We start from the raw sequence: 17108 nt of genomic DNA on the forward strand, positions 1-17108 counted from the left end.
AAAAAGCAGTACAAATAGAGTGGGAGACGCTGTGCCTGGACTCTGGGTTGGGAGGTATGGGTTTGAGACCTTGCTAGGTCATTTTATTATGTTATTGTGGGAGTTACTTAGCTCTCACAGTGCATATCATCATCCATTTAAAGGTACCAGTGAAATGTTAGAGAAATCTGACGTAAGTTAGAGGGAGGGAGGGGGTAGCCTGCGTTATAATCCATCAAATACTTGTGCACAAGCGCGATTGGCCTAAATGCATCATATAGCTGAATATGCCCAGCTAAAAAGGAGACCATAATGATTCGATTTCGCGCCCTCCTTCCAATAAGGGCCCTCTTTGTAATAAGCGCCATCCATCGAAATTCTTTTTTGCTAATAATTACCCCTATTCTAAAAAACGCTCCTACTCAATAAGCACCCTCATTCCGATAAGCGCCCCTAATTCTCTTCTGTTTCGGTAATAGCACTTTTAGAGTACATATATATATTGAGATCAACCACGGTCCATCTTCCTTTAATTTCTTACTAAAAGCCTCACGACAAGAAGTGGTCTTCGTCTCAGTTTCTCAGCTATCATGTCGCCGTGAGTGCACCGTTCCTTAACACAAAACATCCCGTCCTAAAAATTTTGAAAACGATTGCTTGGCTAATCGTTCTAGCAAGGAAGGATCCAAGGAAAACAAGGCTGTTTTCCAGTCTCTTTTATCCCAGTCAAATAAACATCAAAGTTTTGTTTCACATTCTGTTGTGTCCCGAAGAGAAATAAGCACCTTGTTCCTAATTAGCGCCCTCCCTTGAGATGTCAAAGGGAAATAAGCGCCCCGGGTGCTAAATCGAATCATAACGGTATGCCCCAAGTGATATTTCCCAATTTTCAAACCCTACGTCCATGACAATAAAAGTCTTTGCTTAAAATTTGATTAAAGATGAGAGAGCGTTTAACTTCTGTTACGGAAGAAGGGACTTGTTTCTTTGTTCATAAAGTCGAATCAGAGAACACTGAGAAAGTAAACATTCCACACAACAAACAGTAGGCTGTTTGTTAATATTTTCCCTCACATTGTAAAATTATTCGAAGGATAATAAACACAACAGCCTTAATTTGGCGCGAAAATATGCACGGATATTTGCCTACAGTCATGATCCATTCCGAGATAAGCACAGTTTTCGAGAGCAAGGAACAGACAATGTCGATCCCCGAGTTTTGGGTATCCCCAAAACACTAGTGTTTTTAGTATCCCCTCCGACAATACCCAGAACACTAAAAGAGAATTAAACAAGAGACTGGGGCACGTAACGTGCCATCCTCTTTTGACTTGTCGTGGACATAAAAATAATCGCTTGTAGACGTCAGAAAATTGTCATCCAAAGTTAATTCTCACACTTAAGTATGTGATTTGTGAAGAAAAATGTTCATTTGTTGTGACACGTCTTGGAAAGCGTGATCAGTCAGCAGTTTCAAGTGGGTTGCTTCGCATGTTAACAGTGCAGCTGCAGCCGATCGATTTGAGACACGCACGGAAGGAGGGTTTTTTCAGTTGTTAGGAATTTTGCGTTTTAAGAAAATGATAAACCCTTGTGCTTTTCGATTAGCTCTGAGTCTGTGAAAAATCATAACTGTGTGACTTGCTTACCATGAGTGCGTGCGTGCGTGTGTGTGTGTGTAGGAAGTTTTGCTCTTGCTTCACTAACCTTAGTAATGTTATCAGATATTTATTACGAATTAGGACAAGTATCTTAGCAGCAGTGAATCTCTGGGATATAAAAAAAACTCTTTGAGTAAATAACCGACTTAATTTTGTAACTTTGATTATTAAAAATATCTTGATTCCTTGAAACAAGGTAAGTTCTATCATTCTAGACACCCATAATGGATTAGGCTCAACCTACACGAAATCCCAAACTTTGTCTTCTCCTCCCTTTCCAAATATAAACATGTATACAGGGGACACCTCAATAAGGTGGGTACAGAGACACCAGACCAAGTTTTATCCTGACGCAGAGTGCACAAAAACTTCCCTCCACCTCTTAGCCCAATTAAAAGAGCAAAACCACCTTGTTAAAAGTGAAAAGTAGAAGTACTTAAAAACACATACACATACAAAAGAAAAATAGTAACAGCACAAAAATACAAGGAGACATCGAAATAGCTGACCTTGAAGAATACTAAGAACTCAACAGCCCTGTTAGATGGGATCCTTTGATCACTAGGGATTGAGTGACAGCGCTAAATGGAGAGCTAAGGGCTATCGCGTTCATTACCCTTCAAATATTTTTTTTCGAAAAAAATGTATTACAAATTGAAGGATAATGCCCTTGGTTGAAAACTTGTTCTCAAGATATTATTCTTGAGGTACATATTCAACTGTAAGGGTTTCGCCGGGTACGGGTACGTACGTTTTTCACCGTCCCGAGTTCTCAAGCAGAGAGGAGAAAAGACCTGGGAACGAGGTTTTTACAATGAGTAGCCCTGAGAACGAGAGTAGTCGCATCGACCGCCATTTTCAATAGGTCGTAAGGGAGAACGTAGAAAAACGTGAACAATTACGATTCTCAGAGAGAGTAGAAACAGCTGTCTGTACCAATGAAGCGTGCGTGCTCTCCAAACTCGATAACGCCGCTAGATTACTCCATCGTGACCACAGAAGGTTTGGAAAGACCCGATGTCGTCAATGATGCACAAAGTTACATCTTGGGAGGCGTTCTGGGAGCTGGAAAGTTTGCGTGGCTCGCTCGTGGTGCTACTTTGGAAGTCATAAATACCATAAATGGTGAGAGACAAGCGTGCTGTCGGTTTGGTTGGAGCCCACAACGGCAGCGCTTTCTGTCCATTTCTTCAGTCAACGAACTTCATATCGAAGACGGTACAAAGCTTTTGGTAGGGCTAAAGGACTTATCAAGTGGCGGTGCAGGAGTTTTGGTCATTTTTGATCCTTTGCTGTCGCGGGTGATCAAAGCTATTGAGGTTCCGTACCCTGTCACCGTAGTTGAAAGCGTTACCAGCTCTGGGGGAGCTCAAGCAGCTCCACATGCTCTCAGGTTAGTTTACAGTGTACAAATTATGCTTCACTCTGACCTAGGGCTAACGCTCGAAACGTCAGCTTTAAACCTCTTTACGGTGGCCAATTTACCTTATCAACTTAGTTGATAAGACAAAATATCTTGTTACACTCCCCAACCGACGCAGCACCGCGGTTTCTTTAGAATCGTACCCCCTTTATTAGTTTACAGCAGGACGTAACATGTCGATCATTTCAAAAGTCGATCAATGTCGATTGAAATCGAGTTTAATCAATCGACAAATAAAATGATGGAAATCGATCGCAAGGTTTCTTTTTATTATCGATTATTAACTCTAATGTTTTTCCTGTCTGGATGTTAACTGTCTAAGGATTGGAAGAATTCTGCAGGGTATTCTGCCGGTTAGCCAAGGATTGTTCCTGTTACAGTCAAACCTTGATTATCCGGACCGGTGATGACTGAGCAGAATTGTCTGAATGATCAAAAGTCCAAATACCGTATTCGCATGTGTATAGGCCACACTCATGTATAAACTGCAGCCCAACTTTTGACCATGTTTTCTTGAAAAAAAAAAAAATTTCATGTTTTCTTGAAAGGACAAAAGACCTGGCAAGTGCTACATACCACCAAGATATATTTGTTTATATCACAAACTTCATCATAATGAATAATCTAACATAGCATGCCATCGATGGAACAAAAATTACAAATGCAAACAACAATGGCTATTCATATCTTTAAAATGGTCTTAAAGTTAGAAAAAGGTAAAGTTCAGTTCAATGTTCACCAGCTTTAAAATCCTTCAAAAGTCATTTTCATCGTCACTCTTGCCAAACAATGCCAGATAGGAAGCTTCATCAATCTCCGCTTCAGCCACTTCATTTTTGTCAGCATAGTAAAGTTTGCTGTCATCCTCAGGTAGTAGTTCACTGTCCACAGCATCCTCCTCTTCATCTTGTCACAAGAAATCTTCCTCGCTGCCATCCAGGGCATTCGTGATGCTGCATTTTAGGAAGGACTTCCTAATCAGTTGCTAAGGTATCTCATCCCAAGCTTCTTTGATCCATGTGCAGATCACATCCAGCTCAACCTTCTGCTTTCTGCTACTGGCTGTCAATGTGTGCTCCTCAGACAATATCCATTCCCACCACTTTGGTCATAATTAGCGCCCTCCCACAAGGAGGGACCTATGCTTTGAGAGACCTCCAACTTTAGCCCAAATAGAGGTCAACCAGTCTTTGGCCTTGTCCATCCAACCCTTTTTGTGGTATCTTACAAGCATACCATCAGGGAACTTGACTTTCTTTGGCAGGGTCTTCCTCTTACAAGCACACCATCAGGGAACTTGAGTTTCTTTGGCAGGGTCTTCCTCTTGAAAACAACATAAGGGGGAGTTTAGAGCCATCTCCTCTACAAGCTAACATCATGGTGAAAGGGTCCTTCTTGTGTCCTGTGCTGATAATCGGCATGGACTTGATTCCGCTGGAAGAAACTGGCATGTTTGATGTAATGTCAAATGTTAGTGATATTTGATCTGCATTTCCAGTCATGCTTAGATCATAGTCATAGCATTGCCGCTTTCATAAAATGAACTGTTGGAAGTTGATGAGCTTGTCTTCAAAGTTCTCATGAAGTTTCTGGGCCACTGTGGTCCTACAGCGAATAGAGAAGCTGTTGCGGGCAAGAAACTTGTAACACCAGCTTTGTGATGTCTTGAATGTGTCAGCTGCAATATCTTTTTCACAGGCAGGGCCTTGGCTTTTAATCAGATTACAGTTGTAGATACTGCAACTCCTTCTTGTCTCTTTGAAGTAATCCATGCAGCAAGGTCTTCTTCAAGTTCAGGAAATTGGGCACTTTTCCCCACCTGGCTCGTTTACTGCAAGGCATTTTCTTGAGGTTCTCCTTCTGTGACCTCCATCTCCACACACACTTTTCATTGACTGAAAAACTCCTTCCAGCAGCACTATTCCCATTTTGTTTTGTAAACAACACAACCTTCAACTTAAAGCCAGCAGTGTAGGAAACATGAGGTGATCCTTTTTCAGACATTTTGTAATGTGATCAATGATCAGAGTAAAAAACCTTGTTAACAAGGTGTCTTTGATGCACAGACTAGGATCAAGATTACCATTTAGAACAAAGATAATTGTTTTAATTGGTTGTTTATTTCTATTATCCCTCCATTTATATATTAGCATTAAGTGGGACCTCTCAGGAAACATATAAAATGAACACGACTTGCACACGCAGAGAAATAAATGGTGGCATGTGGCCTCTTACATGTGGATTGTTATAGGTTGCTAAGATTACTGAATGAATCAAAGATAGCGGCAGACTCAACTTTATCACATATGAAAGTTTATGTTGCGTTTTCTATGCAGTGTTTGATGTCCTTAGATTTTGCTTTCATTGTGAATCTCAAATCGAATTCAAACAATTAGCACATGGGACATGCAATTGCTACCTCAGTGTACTTCTTTGCGTGCAAACGTGTTCTGGCTATACATGAAAAATTACGTGAAAACTTTAAAAGGGGTTTCCATTTAAACATAAAGATTTAAGTTATACCGTGTATAAGCCACACCCCCAATTTTGTGCAAAATTTATATGAGAAAAAAGGGCAGCCTATACACATGCAAAAATGGCAGTCGAAATTGGTCTATACTTAAACAATGGATGGCATCAAGGGCACTCTGATTGGCTATTTGAAAGCTGATTTGCGCAGGATTTGCACCCCAAAATTTGTATTCATTGCAGGAATGAATTATTTAAAATCATCTTTTTCTGCCATATTTTCTCACTGTCTAGTATAAACTAAAACAACTATTCACATGAGTGAAGGCAGTCAGCAATGGATATTTATGCTTTGCTTCTTTGTAAATATCCATCACAAGCCACCTCCACTTTGGTGAATAGTTCTAAATATGAATATTAATGTGCCAAAAATAACACTAGGTATCATTTAATGAATATTACGCTTGAATTAAAGTATATTCTAAATCATTTAACATCATTGCCAAAATTTGTCAAAGTATTTACAAAAATGTTTTATGGCAACAACATATAACTATCTAAAATGCTGACATTAATCAGTTTATTTGAAGCTGCATCAACATGTTCACAATGATAGTTCTATTATTCTTGGAAGCTGCATTAATGAATGGCATCAACATTGTTTCAGTTCATGTGCTTTGTTTGATGGGAAAAGTTGGGTACAGATCTCGAATGAGACTAACTAATATTCATGAAAAAATGGAACCAGAGAAGTGAGTCCAGATAACAGAAAAAAAAATTAAAAAAGAGGTCTGGATAATTGAGGTTCAACTGTTTTAGGGACCTTATTATGCTTTGTCATTAAGGTGGCTCCATAGGGTTTTTGCTTAATGTTGGCATGCCCACCAGCATTATGTTTGTCTAGAAAATTTTTATGTTTTGCTTTTCTTGGTCACTAAAAGCCATTAAGAGGGTAATGAGCAAGGTTCAGGCTATTGTTTGCCGTAGTAAATATTATCAAAATGATTTTTGTTATTAAGCTAAGACTCCACTAGGGGAGGCACTTGCCAGTGGTAATTTGGCTCAGCTTTGATTTTCTTCAATTTTCTTCAGTGAAATCTTGTCCTGCCAATCATTTAAGACCTGAAAAAATTGGGGTTATAAAGGCAGTTTCCTCGCTATTTGCAATTTTGTATTTTCTTCCACCTCAAATTTGGCCTGATGAATTTGTTTGTCAATGGGCACCAGCAAGGGCACAAATATGTTTAATGGTCTAGCAAATCTTGGGACTTTCCACTGAAGGGAAACACAATGAATCTTGCTTGAAAGATCCCTATTTTCTTTGTCTCAAAATATTATGTTATGGATAGAACTTCGCCAAGATGTATATCTGAGTGTGTGTAAACTTTACAATTTGTCACAATCTGTCACCTTTTGGCAATTTTTCCCATGGTGTTTCTTCTTGTTTGACCTCTCTTTCAGGCATAGAAGGCCCATGAATATTACAGGTGTAGTTGCTGGAAACCCTAGATTCCATCACACAAAAAGTGTATTGTGTTAAACTGTTTTTAAGACATCTTTTCAGATAACAATAGTACAATTGTATCGAGCTGCCATGTTTTTTTGCATGTTAACACTCTTAAAACTCATGCTATGTTTGCACCCAGATCCCGAGCAGTCAAAAAACCATATGGAACCTCCTTAAGGTGATTCCCAAGAAAGAATAGTTGTCAGTAAACCTGAAAAATACATGTAGCTTGCATTATTTTCATCTTACCCTGTAAATACACCAAGATTATCCTAAATCATCCACTTAAGTCAGAAGATGCAAGAATAATTGTGTCAGTATTATATGCCAGTCAGCCTTGTGGCCAATATAATGAGTTCTTTAGGTGCAAGATCATAGCAGAACATTATGCAGCTGTAATCCCTATGGAATAATTACAGATTATGCAAATTATGAAGAGCACAAAACTGTTACTTAATAAGTACCATGGTGTGTCTCTTCTTTTTTCTAAAATCTAAGTGCTTGAAAATGATGAGGGCAAATTAACATGTGGCCAACATGCCAACAAGAAGTCAATGTTTCTGCATTTGGCAGGGCTCTTTTTGGTAATGTATAGATTTGGGATTCATCATTTAAACTTCTTGCTATAATTTCAGTCCCCAGTTGAGGCTGCTGTTTGGTATTGCAGCTGTTGGTACTGAACAAGGGCACTGTTATTTAGTGGATCTTCGCCTTGATGACGAAGATGAACAGTTTGATGAGTGGCGCACAAGCCCTATTGAAGTAGTTGATCCTTTAGCATGTGATTTGGCTCAACTCAGAAATACTGCCAGGACCAATGAAAGCCATTTAGGAATTGAAGTGGGAGGTATGTCAAACTATTGGACAAGTTGTTGTACATTTTGAAACCAAATGCATATGCATTGTAGCCTTGAAACATGTATAGGTATGTCGTAAAGCTAGAGTTCATTAGAATGTAAAAATAGCTAATCAGTATTTTTCCCCCAGTAATAAATAAGTAAATAACCTTAACTGCCTCTTGTATGTGAGACAAGTGAAATTTTTGTTAAGTTACTGTGCTCAGTGGGCTGTACCATTATTTGGGCTTACTGTTCAAAAGCCTCAGTTTAAAATTCAGTCATGTTTTGTCATCTCTCTCACCAGCATTTCTACACAGGCACTGGTTATCTGATTAAAACACTCGGTCAATGATCTTTGACTGCTCCTATGGCTGGCTTTTCACATCAGATCTAGTAAACAATTGAAACAATTCTCAATAGTGTTGGGTTTGTGACTAAAAATTGATTTTTTTTGGACATAGTTTGATGCTACTCTGGTTTAAAGATTTAATGAATGTGACTGAGAAGTTACAATTCATAGACCCAACCTTTTGACACTCCTGTCTAGTGCCTTCATCAGGGGTGATCTAAATGCTGCATCAAGAGGTCCTTTTATACATTCACTAATTAGCTGTCCTTTTTTTTCTGTTAACAATGTTTGGAATAAACTTTGAAAAATTAGTTCTATGATGAAAATTTGTGTGCTAAAGGTGAGGATGGATTCAAAGAACTAATTAGTAAATACCTTTCTTGTTTCAATGTGAAGCTCTAAAGTTACCATTTCTTTTATTAGTATGACTGTTTATATGTTCAATATGTGGTCTTTGTTGATCATAATACTATGCAGGGGACTTCTCAGGTGAAGTTTAGTATATGGTCTTATTTTTCCCATGTTTGTGACATGGGAAAAACATCCATATTCAAGAGTGTTGAAACATCAGAACCTAATCCATGGGTCAAACAGCATGGGTTCAAATCCCTGTTCTTTATTCCATACTGGCAATGAAAAATAACATCTTGTATGAGAACTGTTCTTTAGAGATTGTCATGAGCTCTGAACTGGTAAACTTTAAGGACAAAAGGTCCATTAAGTGTGATGCAGTTCAAGGAAATGCTGTCATACGCAGACCTTTCATTAAGCAGTCATTCAGCATGAAGTAGACACGGGCCCAAGTCTCAAATTTCTTGTCCCCTTTCCACTATCTACTTAAAAATGTTTTTTTAGTCAGCAAGTGCTTCAAGTAAAGCAGAATCATGCATGTAGCTTTCAGGGAGATTACAGAGCAGTTTGGTTTGGCAAAAATTTGCCCCAAAGTCTGAAAAGGGTTTTGAGCAACTTTAACATTGTGGGTATTCAAAATTCTCTTGATGGTTCCATAACACCCTGAATGTAGGGAATAACAACACAACCAGTCGCTGGTTCCCTTTCATCAGGAGTGCTACTGGTACAGGAGTGCTTCTAGGTAAACCAGCGACTGGTTGTGTTGTTATTCCCTACATTCAGGGTGTTATGGAACCCATCAAGAGAATTTTTAATAGCCATAATGTTAAAGTTGCTCAAAAACCTTTTCAGACTTTGGGGCAAATTTTTGCCAAACCTAAGGATCCTGTCATTAAAGAACAATGAACCAACCCCACTTATTCTATTCCTTGTAATGACTGTGACAACGAATACATCAGACAGACCAAACGTAAATTTGCTACACGTTTGAAAGAGCATCAAAAAGCAGTTTTCTTTGGCAAAAAAGAAAATTCAGCTCTATCAGAGCACACATGCTTAACTAACCATATAATTGAGTGGGATAAGTCTAAAATTATCACCAGTGCCTTTGTTTGGAAGCTTGGCATATTAACTCCACCCATGCTCCTTTAAATCGTGATGATGGTGGCTTACTTCCTGAAGCCTATTTTACACCTCGTCAGAAAAAAGGCAGCTAAATAGTGATCATATAAAAGGACCTCTTGTTGCAGCGTTTAGATCACCCCTGATGAAGGCACTAGACAGGAGTGTCGCAATGTTGGGTCAATGAATTGTAACTTCTTTGGTTACATTCATTAAATCTGTAAACCAGAGTAGCATCAAACCATGTGTGATTATCTAGCTGGTTGCTATGTTAACTTTAATATATTTTGGTCTTATTCTATCTACCCAAAACAGCTTCATTTAAGAGGTTTCTAATTTTTCACTCTATTGCATTTAGGAGTAACTCATTGACTTTTTCAGCTCAATCTGCCTGACCCATATTGATATGTTACTTGTAAGTGGACTCTCCTGACACATGTTTCAATGTAGGCATGTATCTTACTCACTAGTTCACCTTGCCTGCATTAGATTACTACACATAGTTCATAGCAAAGATGATGGTTATTTTATTGCTCTATCATGACTTAACTTTCATTTCATCTCAGGTTGTTGCCACACCTTTGGAAGATTTTCATATGTGAGTTGTGACTTTACTGAGTTAAAAAGCTTGTTTTCAGGTATGTTAAAATGGGCTAGAAAAAAGTGAAGCTTTCTTTCAATAGGTACTATTGCCATCCTAATAGTCAAACATGCACCATTTCCCTCCTACATGTGTTACCTATTAAATAAAGTGAAACATTTCTTGAAAGAAACTTCTTCAGAGTGGGCAAGTAACATAAACATGAATTTAACAAAAAATATGTTTAAAAGCACATTTTTTTAAAATGTCATTTAACAGCTGTTTAGAAGAAATATCTTTGTATCTATTTAAGTACAAACAAGGTTGAATGGCCTTTGGTCTTTGTTGATCATAATTGTACCCCAGGGGATCATTTCTTCCTGGCGGTGTTTACTTTCAAACATTTTTGACAAACTTTTAACTTTCTTCAGTTGCAATCATTGGCAGTAATTGGCAAAAATAGCGAGCTTTCTGTTAGAACCATTTATGGTATTTTGAGCTTTCTGTTAGAATTTCCCAGATTATGAACAGTGAATTTATATACAATCCTGTAAAAAGAAACGTACATCTTAGAATGCCCTGATGAGTCCAATTGGCTGTAACAAAACAAAAAAAGGTAGAAAATATGAATAAATATTATTGAAGTATTGATGTTTTGTTTGGGTCAGGTGATGTGTTTGTGACAGCAGTCAAGTATGTAAGACAAACAAGCACCTTGGTTGTGGGATTCAACTTTGGCTGCTTTCAAATGTGGAATATGGAAACTCTATCACATGTGTAAGCTAAGTTGTTCTATGATTTTTCTCTAATTATGCTATATACTGTACATGGTAAGTATAACTTAAGTACTAGTTCTTAACTGCTCCAACTGACCTCTCATGACCAATCTTTCTATTTTGACTATCAGAAATTGAATGAAATTTGCTGTTAACAAATTAACCATTTGTCAGATTTTGTGTGACAATTGTGCAGCATAGTGCAACTAATGGTCTGAACTAAATGTGAAATAAACCTTTTCATACAATTACTCCCCTTTTGTCTTTTTCTTATAACTAATTTTGGTTGTTGCACAAATATCCAAAAGCCATGTGACTGATCACAGCTGTAAATGCATACCTTGGGCAAATGAATCAATTTTAGGCAGTTACACTCCAATGTCCAGCACAAAATTTCCAAGGAAAATATGATGCAACCCCTGTCATGCAAAAAATATGAAGGTGAGGAGTTCAATGAAATCTGCTGAAGGAAGAAAAAGGAGGAGTAAAGAAATTCAAGGCTTTTAAAAACAAAATAAAGTAAAACAAAAAAGACAAAGTTTGATTTATAAAAATTTTCCATTGATTTAACATTCTTTCAGATTGATTTTTGGTTTTTTTATGGTAGTTAAATTTTAATACTGGTGACAAAGTTATGGTTTTAGGCAACTTATTGGAAACTTTGAATAATGTTGAGCTTGCAGCCTTACTTCACTGGAATAGTCATTTATTCCAGGTTCTAACTGATGCCTGTTTTCACTGTGTTTTTAATGAACTTGAAGTAAGTAATCTGTTACATTATTTAGCTTCTTGCAGTATTTAGTGGTCTTTGTTGTGAAATTGTTCGTTTTTGTTTTGGTTCTAGTTACAGTAGCCAGGTTGGGCAGTATTATTCAGCTGTCACACACTTCATGTACCAGGTGCATTATCTAGTGATGTTAGATTTTATTTTATTTTATTTTTTTAATTTTTCATAAACAAAATAACGTCAATAGGGGAAAGTACAATTTGTTATTTGATTCACTCATCCCAGATTGCCTTAAAATATGTTTTTTAAACATGTGAATTTCCTCAGATATAGAAATACAGGGTGACATGCTTTTTCTTTTCCTAGATCTGTTTATGTTTTTTATGTTTATGAAAAGGATGTCTTGTCACAATGTGATGCAAAAGGCCTGTAATTGAGTTTTCTATTTGTGTTTGTTTTTTTTTGTTTTTGTTTATTTTCTTTTTAATTTGCCACCAATAGGAGCCAGAAAATGATCCACGTTATTGCTGTTACTTATGGGTAGCTCGTGGTCCACTTGTATTAGAAAACTGTCCAGAGACTCCAGCAACACTGACTTTATATCAATTGGTTTTTGCCTCAAGAGATATACTGACAGGTTATGGGGTGATCTACAAGGTACGTACAGTCCAAGAGTTTCCTTAGAACTTTAGTAAGATTTGATGACTGGTGACAATCATGATGGTCACTCTTTAGGTAGGTTTGATTTGTCACTGATGATTGGTGTATCAGTTGGAGGGTAACAGAGTATGATTTTTTTTCACTAGAATGTGTCTTTACAAGATAGTGAATTCTGTGTAATTGTTTCCCATTAGGAACTTGGTGGTGTTGGTCGGAGATTTGAACATCAGCTTACTTCTGATGTTCATCATCTTGCTGATGCTACATCGGTGGGAAGTAAAATTGTGTGCTGTTACACTTTAGGTAGGGAGAGACTTCCAAGTTTTACTTTCTTTTATGAGTGACATTTTTCATACCAGTTTGATTTCTATTTTCCTGTGTCTTGTATTCATGATCACCGTCTGAAACAAAAGGAAAGACAAGTTAAACTTGTATGAAACATTTTGAATCAAGACAAATTTGAGCCACAACATTTACCAAACCATGGTAATAATCAATTCCAAGGCAATAGAATAAACCCTAAGTTATAACACTTTCCCACTGATCTAATGGCACTCTTGCATTTTAATTTCACATTTCTACATATACTGGACATTTATGATTGTCACATGTTTAATAGTTCTCTTTCTATTTTAGAAAAAGGTTCCAGTGCATTGGACAGTCTGAGGGTGGATGAGAGTGCAGGTGCTGAGAGTAAGATCTTCCTAGTCTTTTGCTTTCTTGAAATACTTGTAGAGGTTTTATTCTCACTGATGTATGTACAAAGGTGTTCAAGTAAAACAAGAGTCAAGGAGACAGTTTTAAGATCAATTGGAGAGAGGTAGTCAGGCATAGTTGTAGTATAACTTTCACAGTGAGGAAACTTCTAGATTTACCTAACCATGAAGATAATGATAAACTGTTCTTACATAACCTCTGATCTTCTACCAAATTATCCAGGGAAATAAATCACACCTAAAAAAACTAAGTTTATTTTATGCAATCATTTTGCTTTTACAACACGTTTGAGTTTCTTTGCATTCTTGAAATACAAAAATTTCACTGAACTGTTTGGAACAATTTTAACTTTTGCTAGCCAGCTGAGGTTACAAAAGGGAAAGGAAAGGAGGTTCTCACACACTGAATAGGGGGCTCGAGTTAGGATAACAGACTTGATCATGTTACCCAGTTGTATGTTTGTTGCCAAATGAAGCACCAGCTTTCTCCTTCACCCAGCCCTCCTCCCACCTTTTCTCTCTTTCCCAATGTTGTTCCTTTGAAATCAAGATACATGTTAAGAATGCCAGCAACATTTTTATTTCTTGTTACAGCTGTCTTGAATATGATCCTTTTGTAAGTGTTCCAGTGGGTTGTCAATTAAGTACTGTTGTACTCTTTTTGTGACAGATAAAGGGCATTCAGTGTGCTAGGATACTGGGTTGATTTAGAGAATATGCATTAGCGAAAGAGAAGAAAACCAGGTTAAAACCTGAACATTTTAAATTAATTTTTTATTTGCCATAAATGTCAAGCTCAAGCTCAAGCTCACAAATGCCTTAATTAAAAATGAAACTTCCAGCTTTTTTTTAGAGTGAGTTAAGATGTAATCCTATGCCCCATTCACACCAAAGCTTAAACATGTTTAAAAGTTGTTTTGTTAAACACAGTTTAATTTTTTTTTTCTTCATAGAAACTATTTAACCGAATATTTTTGACTTGAATGTAGCACATTGGAAATGCAAGTTAGCAAGTACTTGAATCCAATGGAAAATCAAGTTTTTCAGTTCTCTGTTTATAATTTTCATTCAATGAAAACCAGTTTAACAAAACATGTTTTGCTGGTGTGAATGGGGTACTAGACTAGGTAGAATGGGTTCAAGAGTAAAACTACTGTGCACTCAATTATTAAGTGTTTTTTAGCTTAATTTGGGGTGGCTGAGTTAGTTGTATTATATCTTTGTTTCAGTGGAACATTTCAGGGATCTTACTCTGGCTGTATGTGTTTGGGAAGCTCCTGCACAGGATCCACAATCCAGGCCCACATGTCATTTGGGGATCTTTGATATTAATTGTTGGTACCATTCACAAATGCCCCCGTCCATTAGGTTAGAGTTATCTGATATGGTTACAGCTTAAGATTAGTAGAACAGCCACCTGGCATGAGGTGGACAAATGAAATAGGAGTACCCCATGGCTTGTTATGTACATTGTATGTTATCAACAAGAAGGGAATTGAAATCTTTTGATCTTTTTCTGAAATTAAGACTTATATGGTTACTGCCATTCAGCAGGAAACAAGCTTATGCAAACTTTGAATCCACTTGATTTTCTTCTTAGAGGCATTTTTGCAGCTTACAGTACTTCCAGGCCCTTATTGAACAGTTCAATTCTTTTTAGGTCTTTAAAAAGTGTCATCATGAGTGTGAAATATAGTTTGATTCTATAAGTGTTACAAAGTTACAGAAGTATTATGAATGTTTATTTATTCCATTGAAATCATAAATGCTTCTTTCTATTTCATTTCCTTGTGGTCAGAGATGCTATGTTTGGTAGTAAGGATCCAACATGTCCATTTTTTGCTTTCTTTTCGCTGGCTGACATCTTAGATGCTGCATCACCGGATGGTATTGTGGTATGTTACTGATTCACTACTTGACTTATCAAATGAACCATTCTGAATCCCAGAGTTGTCTCTATCATCTCTTTGCTATGGCATTCATTTTGGATGAGATGGAAAGAAGAAGGGGTTAAACATTTTGTTATTAAAAATTTTGATCTGTCATGCAGTGTAATGAATGATCCCTCAACTTAATCCTTTAATCCTTTAAAACAAAATAAATGTATTGTACAACTATTATGTGCTCCATGAAAAGGCTATAGGCTAATCATGGTAGATATTAAAGTTTCTGCATCCCTTTAAGGTTACTTCCCACCTTCAGAGGCAGAAAAAAATTGATATTTCTTTTATTTGACTAATCTGAATTATAGCATTCCACCAAATCTTTCCATAAAAAATTCTGAAATCTTTCAAAGCACCCTAGTTAGTTAGAAAAATGTATTTTCAAATAATTTTTCCATTTTTGTCATGGGTTTTGCCTTTGCCTTTAGCAACTTTGCTCATTATTGTGTCGTCCACCTCAACGCTCTACTGAGTGATCGAGATAAAAAGAAATGTGTCTGCAATGGGTTACTCTTCCCGAGAAATCAAGATCCATCATCATTGACTCGAGGAGGTCCAGTTGTCCCATTGGTTTGCAGTTTCAGGAGGCAAGATAGTCTCCTGGAGTGGTGCAAGTTGTTTGCAAACCTTTATGAGCTAAAGTCTCACATTTGATTTTGAGAAGAATACAAACACTTTGAGCAAATTTGTAGGGTATATAGATTTGACCAATTTTCATCAAGTTTTGCCAAAACATTCCAGGAATAATGAAAAATGAAAGTGTGTCAGGAAATTTTGATTTTTCACATATTTGTCCCTTGGTGTCCAGACACAACATGCCTTGCATGTTTTTAGCTACTCCAACTTTAGATGCCAATATCTCAACAACCAATCAGAATATTGAAAAGCCTGACACTCTTTCGTCAATTGATGCCTTTTGAATAAGATTGTACAGCCATTTTGCTTATGCTGCAGCATGCAATACCCAATGAATTTAATAGAAGAACCTTTGGCCCTTTCATGCCTTACCGGCTCCTGACACTTCCTTAAAAGGAAAGGTTCTTATATTACATTTTTTAATCGTAATCTACAGTTATTAAGCTTTCTTCTGATATGTAGTGTGCTAGGTTTTTTAGTGAAACTAGTGCATGTACAAATTTTTTCCCGAAGGACAGCTGCGAAGGTGGGAAGTAACTTTGTGATAGATCTTTAGACTAAGATTTCTTAAATATAGCCAAATTGCTTTCTTTCTTATTCTGAATTGTACTGCAATGCAAAAACTGGTTAACTTACCAGCAGATGGCAAGAGAATTTGTTTAATATTCTCATCTGTACTGGGTATAAGGCACTTGATCCCTTTTAGTGCCGGGTTCTTGTGTTTTATGTGCAGGTAGGATAATAATAGAGGGTAGTGGGTGAGGTTTGCCAGATTACTACATTACTTCAGGCTAATTACCTCTCCCAGTTCATTTTTTTTTGTTTTCTTTTTTTGTGTTTAAGGATGTGTTTGTAAATGCTAAGTCCATGGGCAGCTTTGTATCAACTGCAGGATCAACACTTGAGGAGCACATGTGGCCAGCATCTCTAAAATTTGGTTAGGAGTTTCTTTTGTTTGGTGTTCTGGTATTTTTCATGCACTAAAACTACTTAGTGACAACCTTGCAGTGAACTGCAAATGAGAATACATATGGACCCTGTGATGACCTTGCTTACCAAAGAGTTTCTGTGGCTCAGTGGTAGAGCATTGAAGTGCTAATTTCAAAGGTCTGAGGTCCAACTCCTCATAGGACTCACAACAAGACAAAAAACTTCTTTTTCATTTTCCATACCCTTGTCAAATTCTTGCATCTTTCTATGGTTAATTCTGTTTACACACATGAACAATTGAAATGAGGAATTCTTGAACATGTTGATGTAGTGAATTACACACTTATCAAACAATATAGGGTTGGCCTAACCAGGAGTAATGATGATACATATCCTATTTCTTGCTATGCTTTCTTCCATTAGCTGATTTTTCATGCAAT

General features: G+C 37.1%; 1 protein-coding gene across 1 annotated transcript in view; it reads left to right on the forward strand.

Annotated features, from left to right (window-relative positions):
• The first annotated feature begins 2492 nt into the window (after positions 1 to 2492).
• LOC131773922 (protein ELYS) overlaps positions 2493 to 17108 on the forward strand; it is a 47373-nt gene continuing 32757 nt past the window's right edge. The window contains exons 1-11 of the mRNA XM_059089892.2: positions 2493 to 3033; positions 7675 to 7886; positions 10267 to 10338; positions 10949 to 11057; positions 11901 to 11955; positions 12285 to 12440; positions 12638 to 12746; positions 13080 to 13136; positions 14389 to 14527; positions 14958 to 15054; positions 16582 to 16675. Coding sequence (XP_058945875.2) covers positions 2579 to 3033; positions 7675 to 7886; positions 10267 to 10338; positions 10949 to 11057; positions 11901 to 11955; positions 12285 to 12440; positions 12638 to 12746; positions 13080 to 13136; positions 14389 to 14527; positions 14958 to 15054; positions 16582 to 16675 — 1555 coding nt within the window. The 5' untranslated portion in view covers positions 2493 to 2578. The remainder of the gene's footprint in view (positions 3034 to 7674; positions 7887 to 10266; positions 10339 to 10948; positions 11058 to 11900; positions 11956 to 12284; positions 12441 to 12637; positions 12747 to 13079; positions 13137 to 14388; positions 14528 to 14957; positions 15055 to 16581; positions 16676 to 17108) is intronic.

This window comes from Pocillopora verrucosa, chromosome 9 (genome assembly GCF_036669915.1).
Source record: "Pocillopora verrucosa isolate sample1 chromosome 9, ASM3666991v2, whole genome shotgun sequence".
In the NCBI taxonomy this organism is placed as follows: Eukaryota; Metazoa; Cnidaria; class Anthozoa; order Scleractinia; family Pocilloporidae; genus Pocillopora; species Pocillopora verrucosa.